Source organism: Colobus angolensis, unplaced genomic scaffold (assembly GCF_000951035.1).
Source record: "Colobus angolensis palliatus isolate OR3802 unplaced genomic scaffold, Cang.pa_1.0 Scaffold89, whole genome shotgun sequence".
Lineage (NCBI taxonomy): Eukaryota > Metazoa > Chordata > Mammalia > Primates > Cercopithecidae > Colobus > Colobus angolensis.
In genome coordinates, this window is record NW_012122820.1 from 1,599,050 (window position 1) to 1,613,576 (window position 14,527).

The 14,527-nt window shown below is 39.9% G+C and overlaps 1 protein-coding gene across 1 annotated transcript in view; it reads left to right on the forward strand.

Moving 5' to 3' along the window:
* WNK1 (WNK lysine deficient protein kinase 1) overlaps window positions 1-14,527 on the forward strand; it is a 58,832-nt gene that overhangs the window by 28,727 nt on the left and 15,578 nt on the right. The window contains exons 9-20 of the mRNA XM_011931012.1: window positions 115-393; window positions 1,085-1,182; window positions 1,305-1,467; window positions 2,334-2,450; window positions 2,797-2,970; window positions 3,174-3,231; window positions 3,516-3,638; window positions 4,044-5,479; window positions 6,621-6,704; window positions 8,509-8,592; window positions 9,812-9,872; window positions 13,267-13,343. Of these exons, the coding sequence (XP_011786402.1) occupies window positions 115-393; window positions 1,085-1,182; window positions 1,305-1,467; window positions 2,334-2,450; window positions 2,797-2,970; window positions 3,174-3,231; window positions 3,516-3,638; window positions 4,044-5,479; window positions 6,621-6,704; window positions 8,509-8,592; window positions 9,812-9,872; window positions 13,267-13,343 (2,754 nt within the window). The remainder of the gene's footprint in view (window positions 1-114; window positions 394-1,084; window positions 1,183-1,304; window positions 1,468-2,333; window positions 2,451-2,796; window positions 2,971-3,173; window positions 3,232-3,515; window positions 3,639-4,043; window positions 5,480-6,620; window positions 6,705-8,508; window positions 8,593-9,811; window positions 9,873-13,266; window positions 13,344-14,527) is intronic.

The window sequence follows — 14,527 nt, forward strand, 5'->3', positions numbered from 1 at the left end:
CCACTGTTCTTCTTTGCTGTGTGCTTTTTTTTTTTTTTTTTTGCATGTCTTGCTGTTTTGCTAATTTAATGACCCCCAACCTGCTCTAACTCACCTTCCTCATTTCTGTCACAGGGTTTCCCACCTCGACTGCCACCACAGTACCCAGGAGATTCAAATATTGCTCCCTCTTCCAACGTGGCTTCTGTTTGCATCCATTCTACAGTCCTATCCCCTCCCATGCCGACAGAAGTACTGGCTACACCTGGGTACTTTCCCACGGTGGTGCAGCCTTACGTGGAATCAAATCTTTTAGTTCCTATGGGTGGTGTAGGAGGACAGGTTCAAGTGTCCCAGCCAGGAGTGAGTTTAGCACAAGCCCCCACTACATCCTCCCAGCAAGCAGTTTTGGAGGTAAATAGAATTACTGCATGCTTATATATAAAACATACATAAATGGATAAAAATGATAAAGGAGAAAGAAACAGGCTCCTCTGGTTTAGAACTGATTTGGAGACTACATCAAACTAACTTCTGCATGACTTTTTCTTACAGCAGAATGAAATGCCAATGTGGGGTCCTTGTTTCCACTGGCTGTTCTGTTGGGAAGTGAGTGTGCCTTGGAGAGGATTAACCCTATTAGCACTTCACTTCTCTAGCTAGCACTTTAGCCATTATTCTTGTCCTTTCACAAACTGTTTTCATGGGCAGTCATAGGAGTATCTTATCCTCCTGTGCTCTCTCAGCAATCATTTTTGCCCTGCTAGGAGAAAGATCTGAATTCATCTTTGTACTTTGCTCTGCCTGCCCTATTGCACACTTCTGGTAAGATGCTGGCTGCATGGCGAGTTGTAGGTTCACACTGCCTAGCAGATATGTTGGCTGACCTCATACTATGCAGTCTATACCAGAGACTAGCTTTAGAAACTTCCTTTGGAATTTAAAGTCCATTATCTCTAGACGCTAAATATTGAGAATTTACTAGTAAATTTAGTGCTTCTAGGACTTAATGGGGAGGGATAAGGAAAAAAATAAGTAGATTATTGGGGATAGGGATTGATAAATATATTACTACCAAGATTTGAATTATCTTTTCGATTCACAGAGTACTCAGGGAGTCTCTCAGGTTGCTCCTCCAGAGCCAGTTCCAGTAGCACAGCCACAACCTACCCAGCCGGCCACTTTGGCTTCCTCTATAGACAGGTATGTAAAACTAGAATTCTCCTTCCTCGACTGGTAGATAAGATGATATGAAACACCAAACTGTCAGACCTTTAAATCTCATATTATAAACTGCACTTTTATTTTCTTTTTAAATTTCAAAGTGCACATTCAGATGTTGCTTCAGGTATGAGTGATGGCAATGAGAACGTCCCATCTTCCAGTGGAAGACATGAGGGAAGAACTACAAAACGGCATTACCGAAAATCTGTAAGGAGTCGTTCTCGACATGAAAAAACTTCACGCCCAAAATTAAGAATTTTAAATGTAAGTATTCCTGATTTGTGGGTCTCATGTCGTTAAAGGAATGTGACACTGAAAAAGATTTTAGAAGTCATCAAATCCAAACCACTCACTTCATGAAATAAAGATAACTATCTATGTGTGATAGATAATTTCTTTTTTTGTGTTTTTAGACAGTCTTGCTCTGTCATCCAGGCTAGAGTGTAGTGGCATGATCTCGGCTCACTGCAATCTCTGCCTCCCGGGTTCAGGCGATTCTTCTGCCTCAGTCTCCCAAGTAGCTGGGACTACAGACAGATGCCACCACGCATGGCTAGTTTTTGTATTTTTAGTAGAGACAGGGTTTCACTGTATTGGTCAGGCTGGTTTCGAACTCCTGACCTCAAGTGACTCACCCGCCTCGGCCTCCCCAACCACTGGGATTACAGGGACCCAGCCAGATAATTTATATAGTACTCTTCTCACTTAATGCCTACAGTCTCTTTGACTTAAATATCACATTTTTAGAAAAATGAAAATGTGGTTCATAAAGCTATGATAGGGCCAGCAGTTAATATCATTTAAATATTTCTTAAGGCTGAGATGAATTGATGAATGTATAGGATCTTATAATTAGCCAAATGATATTCTTACATCCATATTTCTGTGATAAAGCACTACTTACCTTTTAGAAAAAGAATAGAGAGTTTTAGTAAGTAGCTCAAAGGCTAATGTCTTCTCAGATTTTCTTGCTACCAGTTTAAGAGACAAAGTACTATTGCTCCAAGGAGCAGTGATGACACTATGCTTCCTTAGACATAAAGTCAAATGCTAATCTGCATTGCTTTTCTGAAATTCAGTAATAAAGCTGAATATGGTCTTTGGAGATGATGTACCTTTTTTCTTTTTAGGTTTCAAATAAAGGAGACCGAGTGGTAGAATGTCAATTAGAGACTCATAATAGGAAAATGGTTACATTCAAATTTGACCTAGATGGTGACAACCCTGAGGAGATAGCAACAATTATGGTATGTCTGCATTTGGAGTTCTAAGTTTTTCCTTAGTACTTGATCTTAATAGCCATTGCTCTAGGCAAATATGCCATATTTTGTAATCCATGTTTATTTAAAGTTATGCATTTACTTCAATGTGAGTAAAACTAGCACACCCAACCTGTGATTTAGTGATGTTTTTGTCTAGGCTATGTCTAACTAGATATTGAAGTTCTTACAAAGATAAGAGCTAACTTGAGTACAAAATAAATAAAAATATATGTAAGTATGCAGATAGGACAGAAGTCATAAAAGTGATAGTTGAATGACATAAAGTTTAAGAAATGACACTAATTAGACTGACATCACATTTCTTTTACAGGTGAACAATGACTTTATTCTAGCAATAGAGAGAGAGTCATTTGTGGATCAAGTACGAGAAATTATTGAAAAAGCTGATGAAATGCTCAGTGAGGATGTCAGTGTGGAACCAGAGGGTGACCAGGGATTGGAGAGTCTACAGGGAAAGGATGACTATGGCTTTTCAGGTTCTCAGGTAGGTTCACCACTCCCATAGAAACTTTGTTGATTTAAAATACTTTCATAGTTCCAAATTTGCTGTGCAAAATGTCCAGTGATATCACCTGACACCCATGACCAACAACAAACTTTTATGTTCTCTTCGCATGTGGCAGTTTGCTTTGCCTAGTCATTGAGATTGCGTTTGAGAATGTATTTAATCACTTTTGTTTGTTGTAGAAATTGGAAGGAGAGTTCAAACAACCAATTCCTGTGTCCTCCATGCCACAGCAAATAGGTGAATTTATTTTCTTTCCTTGTTTTTACCTTTGACTTAAGAAGCCATTAGCTGGGAATGGTGGTGGGCATCTGTAGTCCCAGCTACTCGGGAGGCTGAGGCCTGAGAATCGCTTGAACCCAGGAGGCGGAGGTTGCAGTGAGCTGAGATCGCGTCACTGCACTCCAGCCTGGGTGACAGAGTGAGACTGTGTGTCAAAAAAAAAAAGCAATTGTGTGTGCCAATAATGAAGTCTAACAATACTTATAATAATAAGTTGCGTTTGTTTGTTGGTTTTTGACCAGGCATTCCTACCAGTTCTTTAACTCAAGTTGTTCATTCTGCTGGAAGAAGGTTTATAGTGAGTCCTGTGCCAGAAAGTCGATTACGAGAATCAAAACTTTTCACCAGTGAAATAACAGATACAGGTAAGGGATTGATTCTGCCACATTGTTATGTAAATTCTACAGTGCCTCTGCTTTGTTGAAAGCTTAATCATAAAGCAGTAATTTATGATGACACAGATAATAAAAAAGAATAGAAAACTGAAGTTATAACCAACAGATAAACATATGAGAGAGGGAAATAGGTGTAGGATAGAGAGGATTACAGAAAAAGCCAAGAAGCACGGCCATACCTAGATATAGCCTGTATAATAGATACTGTAGTATGTGTTTATTTCTGCACTTAGTACTATTGTCTGTGTTTTAAGATTACTCCTTATTTTTTATCAAAAACAGATATTTATAGGAGCTGACCTAGGCTAGTGGACAATCTTTTGAATCCATCCTTTTCAAATGGGCTGATTCTTATTTTTGTGTATTCCTTTGCAGTTGCTGCCTCTACATCTCAGAGCCCTGGAATGAACTTGTCTCACTCTGCATCATCCCTCAGTCTACAGCAGGCCTTTTCTGAACTTAGACATGCCCAAATGACAGAAGGACCCAGTACAGCACCTCCACACTTTAGTCATACAGCACCAACATTTCCAGTAGTACCTCCTTTCTTAAGTAGCATTGCTGGAGTCCCAGCCACAGCAGCAGCCACAGGACCAGTCCCTGCAACAAGCAGCCCTCCTAATGACATTTCCACATCAGTAATTCAGTCTGAGGTTACGGTGCCCACTGAAGAGGGGATTGCTGGAGTTGCCACCAGCACGGGTGTGGTAACTTCAGGTGGTCTCCACATACCACCTGTGTCTGAATCACCAGTACTTTCCAGTGTAGTTTCAAGTATCACAATACCTGCAGTTGTCTCAATATCTACTACTTCCCCATCACTTCAAGTCCCCACATCCACATCAGAGAACATTGTTTCTAGTACAGCACCGTATCCTTCAGTAACAGTTTCAGCAACTTCAGCTTCTGCAGGGGGCAGCACTGTGACCCCAGGTCCTAAGCCTCCAGCCGTCATGTCTCCGCAGGCAGCAGGCAGCACTACTGTGGGAATCACATTAACATCAGTTTCTGCCACCACTTCACTCCCAAGCACAGCTTCACAGCTGTCCATTCAGCTTAGCAGCAGTACTTCTGCTCCTACTTTAGCTGAGACCGTTGTAGTTAGTGCACACTCACTAGATAAGACATCTCATAGCATTACAACTGGATTGGCTTTGTCCCTTTCTGCACCATCTTCCTCTTCCTCTCCTGGAGCAGGAGTGTCTAGTTCTGTTTCTCAGCCTGGTGGGCTGCATCCTTTGGTCATTCCATCAGTGATAGCTTCTACTCCTGTTCTTCCCCAAGCAGCAGGACCTACTTCTACACCTTTATTACCCCAAGTACCTAGTATCCCACCCTTGGTGCAGCCTGTTGCCAATGTGCCTGCTGTACAGCAGACACTAATTCATAGTCAGCCTCAACCAGCTTTGCTTCCCAACCAGCCCCATACTCATTGTCCTGAAATAGATTCTGATACACAACCCAAAGCTCCTGGGATCGATGACATAAAGACTCTAGAAGAAAAGCTGCGGTCTCTCTTCAGTGAACACAGCTCATCTGGAGCTCAGCATGCCCCTGTCTCACTGGAGACCTCACTAGTCATAGAGAGCACTGTCACACCAGGCATCCCAACTACTGCTGTTGCACCGAGCAAACTCCTGACTTCTACCACAAGTACTTGCTTACCACCAACCAGTTTGCCACTAGGAACAGTTGCTTTGCCAGTTACACCAGTGGCCACACCTGGGCAAGTTTCTACCCCAGTCAGCACTGCTACATCAGGAGTGAAACCTGGAACTGCTCCCTCAAAGCCACCTTTAACTAAGCCTCCGGTAAAATTATTGGGATAAAATAATTAGATAAATATGATCAGTTTTTTTTTTCTCCCTATTAAGTACATTTTTCAATTCAGCCTTGCAAGTTAGAAACATAGTTATAAAGTTACCTGGCTTATAGTATTTATTAAACAAATTGACAGCAGTTTGAGGGTATATCTACAATGAATATAAGATTTTATTTCAAGTGTGGCAGGATTTGGGGGTTAATTATGCTGCACAGTTTTCCATGAATGTATAATTATCGGGTGAAATACAAGTATTTCATCTGAATTGGTACAAACTGAAGAAGTCTGTATCCCAAAAGGGAGCTAAACGCATCTGTCAGCAAAATGTATGCACATAACAGCAGTTCATAATCTTTGTTTCAGTGAGAATGAAGCAAATTTTTGGCTTCATTGTAGATTCCATAGTTGTACAATTTGGGGGTTATAAAAAATTGGAAGTTAGTAAGGAAATAGATACAGAGGAGGAAGAAATAATCTAATCCTAGGACTGAAGTAACTGGAATTTATTATCTAATTATGCTGTGGTGGATTTCCTCTTGTTCTGCCACCTTCTCCAAATAACAAGGCTGTGTTATATTTACTGTATTGTATGCTTCATCCTCTTTCTGCATTGCCATTGATGTGAGGTTCTTTTTATAGTAGGATAATGCAGAATCTTCACTCAGATAAAATAGAAATTCTTGATAATAGTATTAGATTTCTGATGCCTTTTGTTATCAGGCCTGCCTGTTGGTTATTTCTTAACCAGCTACTGTTTTCTTTTCTTGGAAAATCTTGTTTTGCATGGCAAAAGCCTGATACATACTGTACCAAATAAGTAGCTCAAGAATATCTGGATACTGCCACTTATGTACATACAGCCTTTGTTCTGTTCTCCCGAGGGAACGACTTTTTACTGTATTTTACTATTCATTTTATAGGTATATTGTAGTAACCCCTATAAGAATATCACTGGTCGTCACACCTTTTTTTTAAGACAGATACCAGAGTGTAACCTTGGTGATAAACATGTCTTAACTAGATACTTTTTATTCTTATATTTGTGCATTCAAATCAGTTGATTTGCTCTTCAGTGTGCAGTCTTTATATTTAGTGTCTCATGGACTTGAATTTCCCTTTGTTGTCTGTAGGTGCTGCCAGTGGGTACTGAACTTCCAGCAGGTGCTCTACCCAGCGAGCAGCTGCCACCTTTTCCAGGACCTTCTCTAACCCAGGTGCCTCAGGACTTGACCAATTTGTTCCTGCGCCCTACTTTCTTTGACAAAGCTTGCTGAAGTTATCCATTGTGGTCTTGGCTTTTATCTATTTGGCTTTGATTTAGTAACACCTTTCTTTTAAAACGTTATAACCAATGACCCAGGTCCTACTTAAAGTAAGAAGCTTCATAGCTCTTCTGTTTGTCATGTTTCCGGTTATCTGAAAACACTTGATACTAATATTTTTTTGTATCTTACGAAGGAAGAAAACAGCAAAGCCAACATTTTGCCAGACCCATATTGCTCCCTTTGTCATTCATACTTCTGTAGAATAGCAAAATTGCCTATATAATCAAAATTAACTTTGAGAGTGCCTTAGAAAGAAGAAGCGCAGTGGCAACTGATAAACTTTTTCTGTGAGTCCAGAGCAACCAGTTTTTTCTTGAGTGTTTATCATTTCTTTCACTAGCCACCTAATGAAGTAATCAGCTTACATATAGGTAGGTATAGGAGTGATAGTTCATGAAAACTGTGTATGCTATATCTTTTAAAATAAAAGCCACCCAGCTCACTGAGGTGCTAACATGAGATTACTCATGGAGGAACGGAGACCAGCCACATGAACTTGAGGTTCCCATCTCACAGTCAGTTCTGCTCACTGAGTGCAGTGGTGGACAGAATTACGTGTAATATTTATTATTTCCCTTTCTCACCCCAGCCTACCACCAACACATTTAGTTGAATTTCCATAAGAGAAGTACTAATTGTGAACCTGTTGTGACCAGGAAAAAGCTTCTGACATGAGACAAGCCAGTAAACTTTTAAACTAAATTAGGAACTTATTTTTGAATCATATGTAAGAAATAAGAAAAACGTGGTAAACTGCTTACTTGAGAGGCTGAGTTGGAATTTATCCCTATTTCTTTGGTCCCAGTATACAGGGGAACACCATTTAAGGAACTTGCCACAATAAAGTGAAAACTGCAACAGAGAATGCGCTCCGTCAGCCACCAGATTTGGGGGAAAGTGTGTTGTGAAAGTCCATAAATCAGGAGTTTAGTTTTAAACTTATTTTCTCATTTAAAAACATGTATTCACATTTCTAAGGGAGCATAAAGTGTGATGAGAAATAGCAAGCGAGAATGTGGAAGGGTCCTAGATACAGGGAGAGGCATCAGTGAAGGCTGTGCAAGAACAGATTGATAGAAGCCAAGACAAGGATGGAGGATTAGACTGTGGAAGGGTAGAAGGAAGCTGTGTGCTTGGGGTGGATGGAATGGTTAACAGGATGGAATACCCAGATCTCCTTGCCACCATCTGTAGGGAAGAAGTATACGTGTAAGACCTGAAGAAGAGAATAATACCCTGTGATAGTGACAGAATACGTTGATGCCATCTTTTATTCATAGGGGCAACTTCCCAGAAAGATATATAAAACTGAGAAGGAAAAGAGGGAATATGAGATACAGTGACTCTACCAGTAGATCTTTGTACATTTTTCACAATATATTTTAAAGATCGCACAAATAAACAACTCTTTCTACCATTTTGAGTAACATCAAACATAGAATGTAATAAGACTTCTCTTAAACTGCAAACTGAACTACTCTAAGCCTTAAGAGTCTGACATACAATCTTGAGAAATTGGCAAAATAATCAAAGCAGTATACTAAATTTGAGTATAGTTTTATATGTTCTGTAAAGACACATGTTATGTTGTGCCAATATGAAGCGTAAAACAGTGTGTCCTATCTAAATTGGCTCTATATCGTGACTCTGGAGGTGCCAAGGAAGTGTATTTACTCTGATTGTTTTCATTCAGGCCCAGCAACCTCTAGAGGATCTTGATGCTCAATTGAGAAGAACACTTAGTCCAGAGATTATCACAGTGACTTCTGCAGTTGGTGTAAGTTTTGAAAATCTTGATAAAATCTCCTCATAACCTTAATATATTCTATGCCTGGGACACAAACTGTAACCTAAACCATTATGAATACGTTTAACATGTATTCAGAGTCCCTGCTTATTCTAGCCAAAAGAAATGAGACTGGTTAATGAAAGATTAATGCTGACTCAGGAGTATCACTGTGGAAAAGATTGTATTTGAAAGGTGCTTTTCTGGTTGTACGTCTGGTTAGATTGTGCCACAGATCAATTCTATGGATTTTGTATTTTTTAGAGGAGGCTAAATTTTGTCAGATTAAAATAATGTTTTGGGCCAGGCACAGTGGCTCACGCCTGTAATCCCAGCACTTTGGGAGGCCGAGGCAGGGGCGGATCATGAGGTCAGGAGATCGAGACCATCCTAGCTAACACGGTGAAACCCCATCTCTACTAAAAATACAAAAAAGTAGCCGGATGTGGTGGTGCACACCTGTAGTCCCAGCTACTCAGGAGGCTGCGGCAGGAGAATAGCGTAAAACCCAGGAGGCGAACTTGCAGTGAGCCGAGATTGCACCACTGCACTCCAGCCTGGGCAACAGAGACGCCATCTCAAAAATAATAATAATAATAATGTTTTGATTGAAACTGTTTTTCTGTGACTATCCAAGTTATACCCTTAAGCATCCTATGAGAAAATGAAGAAGGCAATCAAGAATTAAGAGTAGAAATTCCTTCTTTTAAAATGTGCCTTTTTTTTTTTGAGACAGTTTTGCACTGTTGCCCAGGCTGTAGTGCAGTAGCACGATCTCAGCTCACTGCAACCACCGCCTCCCAGGTTCAAGTGATTCTTCTACCTTAGCCTCCCGTGTAGCTGGGATTACAGGGTGCCCACCACCACACCCAGCTAATTTTTGTATTTTTATTAGAGACGAGATTTCTCCATATTGGCCAGGCTGGTCTCAAACTCCTGACCTCAAATGATCTGCCCACCTTGACCTCCCGAAATGCTGGGATTACAGGTGTGAGCCACCATACCCGGCCCTGACAGCTGCCTTTCTTTACATCAGACTTTTAGACTTTAAAAGAAAAAGGAAAGAAAAGAAAATGTTCTCAGACCTAAGTGTTTCATCACATATACTTTCTTTCTGCCCTTTTACAAAGACCATAGGAAAGGCAACGAGGCCAAAGTCTGAGTGACTGAAGCTAAAGATTTGTGGTGTCTGTCTGTGTGTGTTTTGCAGCCTGTGTCCATGGTGGCTCCAACAGCAGTTACAGAAGCAGGAGCACAGCCTCAGAAGGATGGTGAGAAACATCCTTCTTCCTTTTATATTACTAATTCCAGTCCTACCTGCAGTTGATTCAGGAGGTTTACTCTTTCAAAGACACATTTCCATGTATTTGATAACTGAGGAGCATTGGTAGTAATATCTGAAGCTTGAAAGATTAACAAATTAATAAATCTATTCTGTTGTTATTTGGCAGAGGGAAGGTTATATAGGAGGTAATGATAAGGCCCTTCATTATTAGCTAGGCCAGATCCTTGCTATTAGAGATTAGGAAATTAAAGCATACTGTATTTAGAAAAGTTAATTTACTGATAACCTCTTAGCTTTTGTGACACTGGATATATAGGGATAGAAGCTTGAATAGTCTGGACATATATTTGTATGGAAATACAAATGTAAGATTTCAGTTAGTCAATTTAAATATTTTCATTTTATATTCTCAGTTGGCTCTCATTTTAAAAGAAGTCATTTGCAAATCATTAGAACAGTCTAGAAATGATAATGTAGATTCTCAAATATATACAATGAAAATAATAAATTAAAAGTTTGCTACCAATAAAAAGAGAATGTAGAATATGAAAAAGGTAGCTTTTCAAATCATTGAAAGATGGAATTTTTCTTTTCTTTTTTTTTTTTTTGAGTTGGATTTTCGCTCTTGTTGCCCAGGCTGGAGTCCAATGGCATGATCACAGCTCACTGCAATCTCCACCTCCCATGTTCAAGCGATTTTCCTGCCTCAGCCTCCCAAGTATCTGGGATTACAGGCATGCATCACCACACCTAGTTAATTTTGTATTTTTAGTAGAGACAGGGTTTCTCCATGTTGGTCAGGCTGGTCACCAGCCTCAGGTGATCTGCCCGCCTTGGCCTCCCAAAGTGCTGGGATTATAGGCGTGAGCCACCGCGCCTGGCTGAAAGATGGGATATTTTTATAAGTGGTTTAGAACAACTCGAAAGCCATCTTGAAAAAAGCAAAGGTGGATCCACTAGCCTAGACATAAGTAAAGTCCAAGTGGACCAATGATGAAATATTGTATCTTAAAATAGTATTATATGAAATCATACGGGGATTTTTTTCAACTGTCTAGAACAGGGTTAACAAACTTTTTTTCTGCAAAGGGCGAGATAGTACAAATTTTAGGCTTTCTAGACCATATAATCTCTTGCAGCTTACTCAGATCTCAAAAGTAGCAGTGGACAATACATAAATAAATAAGTTTGTGTTTCAATAAAATTTATCTACAAAAGCAGGCAGTAGGCTGAATTTGGTCCATGGATCAGTTTGGAGTTCTCAGATAAGTTTAATAGAGGTGTTAAGTTCAATGTCGAATCCAAAAGCAAGTAGTAATAGATATAAAATTTTCTTCATGGAAGAAAAGTGCCATTGATTGCAAAGATAAATGAAAACCTGGGGAAATGTATATATTTGTGGGAGGGGGAGGGGTATGTGTAGTCATATCACAAAAATAACTCGTTTTGCTAATATAAAGTTCCTAAAATTCAACATGAACCAAAAAACAATCAGAAGATACAGAAAAGGAAACTTAGACATGAAAGTATTTAACGTCCGTAATGATAGAAATACAAAGTAAGGCTACAGCTGATAGCAGTTCCCACCTCTCATTGGTAAATTCAGGGGTTTAATAGCCACCAGTGACTTGGTGCAGCCTCTGTGGGGATCAATTTATAATAGTGATGTCTACTGCAGTCTTAAATGGAAATAATTCAGCACTTTCTTTACGGTATTTATTGTACAGATCTATAAGAAAATATTTATTTTTAAAATAGCAAGAAATTCTGGGCCGGGCATAGTGCCTCACGCCTGTAATCCCAGCACTTTGGGAGGCCAAAGCAGGTGGATTGCTTGAGCTTAGGATTTTGAGACCAGCTTGGGCAGCATAGTGAGACCCCCATCTCTGCAAGAAATTTTTAAAATTAGCTGGATGTGGTGCAATGCACCTGTTGTTCTAGCTTCCCAGAAGGCTGAGGAGGAAAGATCACCTGAGCCTGGGAGGTCGAGACTAATGAGCTGTGATGGCGTCACTGTACTCTAGCCTGGGGGACAGGGTGAGACCCTGCCTCAGGGAAAAAAGAAAAGAAATTCTGAATAATTTAAATGCCCATCAGTAGAAGCCTGATTAAATGTGAAATATATATATGGTATATACATAGGGTATGATAGTATGCAATCATTAAAAAGAATGAGGCATTGATATGGAATGATCTCAAAGATATAGAATTACATGAAAACATCAAAATTGCTCAATATTCTACTAGCTGTATAAAATAAATATATCTCTAGAAAGAAACTCAAAGCATTGTTCCCCGGAAAGATTTTAAAATTGCCCAAAACTACTTATCAATAATTCTGAGGGCCAGGTGCAGTGGCTCACGCCTGTAATCCCAGCACTTTGGGAGGCTGAGGTGCGCAGATCATGAGGTCAGGAGATCGAGACCATCCTGGCTAACACGGTGAAACCCCATCTCTACTAAAAATACAAAAAAATTAGCCAGGCGTGGTGGCAGGCACCTGTAGTCCCAGCTACTGGGAGGCTGAGGCAGGAGAATGGCATGAACCCAGGAGGTGCAGCCTACAGTGAGCCGAGATCGCACCACTGCACTCCAGCCTGGGCGACAGAGCAAGACTCCGTCTCAAATAATAATATAATAATAATAGTAATAATAATAATAATAATTCTGAGACCTGTACTGTCCTATTCTAGAAGTTGCCTGTGTTACATTGAGAAAATAAAATTAGCTGGTTTTCATTTAAAAATGGGTCTTGGCTGGACATGGTGAGTCACACCTGTAATCCCAGCACTTTGGGAGGCTGAGGCAGGCATATTACCTGAGATCAGGAGTTCGAGAGCAGCCTGGGCAACACGGTGAACCTCCATCTCTACTAAAAATACAAAAATCAGCCGGGTGTGGTGGCGCACACCTGTAATCCCAGCTACTCGGGAGGCGGAGGCAGGAGGATCACTTGAACCCAGTAGGTGGAGGTTGCAGTGAGCTGAGATCGCACCACTCTACTCCAGCCTGGGCAACAGAGCGAAACTCCATCTCAATAAAATAAAATAAAGATGGGTCCTTAACGTCTTCAGTAACATCTCATCCTTCATTTCACGTATATCTCTGAATTAAAGAATGAGTAGTGAGTTTTTAATGCCTGTTAACCTTTGTTTTTATAGTATATATTAATGTTATAGTTGGTATCTAGTAGTAGAGCAAACAATAACTATTTTCCCCTGTTGGACAAAGCCTCATGGAGGGAGGAGATAAGGAAGTTCTCTTTGCCTCTAACAGCTTTCCTCCTGTGTAGTTTGGTTTTGCTGTATTTCTAGCCAAAGGGAAAATAAGTTAACTGGAAAGAGACACTTATATTTTCCTCATCCATGTATGTGTTTCAGTTTCTCAAGTCACAGAAAAAGGCCCTGTCCTAGCAACTAGTTCAGGAGCTGGTGTTTTTAAGATGGGACGATTTCAGGTAAGACAGTCACTTTGCGTTGCCTTGATTCCTTCCTTTGGAGGAGTTGTCTATGTAATAAAATTACTGCCTACCTATTTGGGACATAATTTGGGATGTAATTGCCAGTCTAGTGATTTCTATTACATAGTACTTTATAGCTCTTTTTAGCATTTTCCTAATAAAAGTAATATATACTGAAGAAAATATAGATTACTTAGAACAGTAAAAACACGGTAGATAATCGTACTATTTATCCGCCCACCTCCCAAGATTACTTTTTGGGGTGTATTTCCTTCCACTCCTTGTTTTCTGTACAAGTGTGTATTTAAAATTGAGTACCATTTCTCCTGTTCCAAATGTTACAGCTTTTTTCCCCATTCAGTAATTGGTTTACCTAACCAGTCTCCATCATCATCTCTAGTTTTTCCAACATAATAAGTTAAGTAACAGCAAACATCTTTGTGTATAAAAATGTTTTCCACATTTAAAATAACTGTCATAAGATTAATTCTTTAAATTAAAACTCATGATACCATATCACTTTATTTTACTAACTGTCCAACATGTGAGCATTTTCTGGCTGGGAAGAGTAAGTGATATTTTTCTCATTTGTAAACAGGTCCTGAGCGTTTGTAGGTGGGCTGAGTTTGTATCTGTAAATACATGGACAAACCAGAGCAAGGTTCTGGTTCCTCTTTTTTAGTCACCAGTTAGTTGTGTTGATTCTTGAGGATTAACAGGCATTTAACATTTACCTTGTAGTTTTTCTTATTCACAGGCAACCCTAAAAATTCTACATCTTGTTCATTTTATTTATTTATTTATTTATTTATTTTCTTTTTTGAGATGGCGTCTCACTCTGTCACCCAGGCCACTGCAGCCTCCGCCTCCCGGGTTTAAGTGATTCTCCTGCCTCAGCCTCCCAAGTAACTGGGATTACAGGCACACGCTACCACGCCTGGCTAATTTTTGTATTTTTAGTAGAGACAGGGTTTCACCACGTTGGCCAGGCTGATCTGAAACTCCTGACCTCAAGTGATCCGCCTGCCTCAGCCTCCCAAAGTGTTGGGATTACAGGCGTGAGCCACTATGCCTAGCCCTGACCTTTTGTTATTTATATGTTGACTAAGACATAAATCTGAATTCTGTGTATGACATCGAATATGAAAGTAAATTATTTACTTTGTAAGCGTGGCCACACA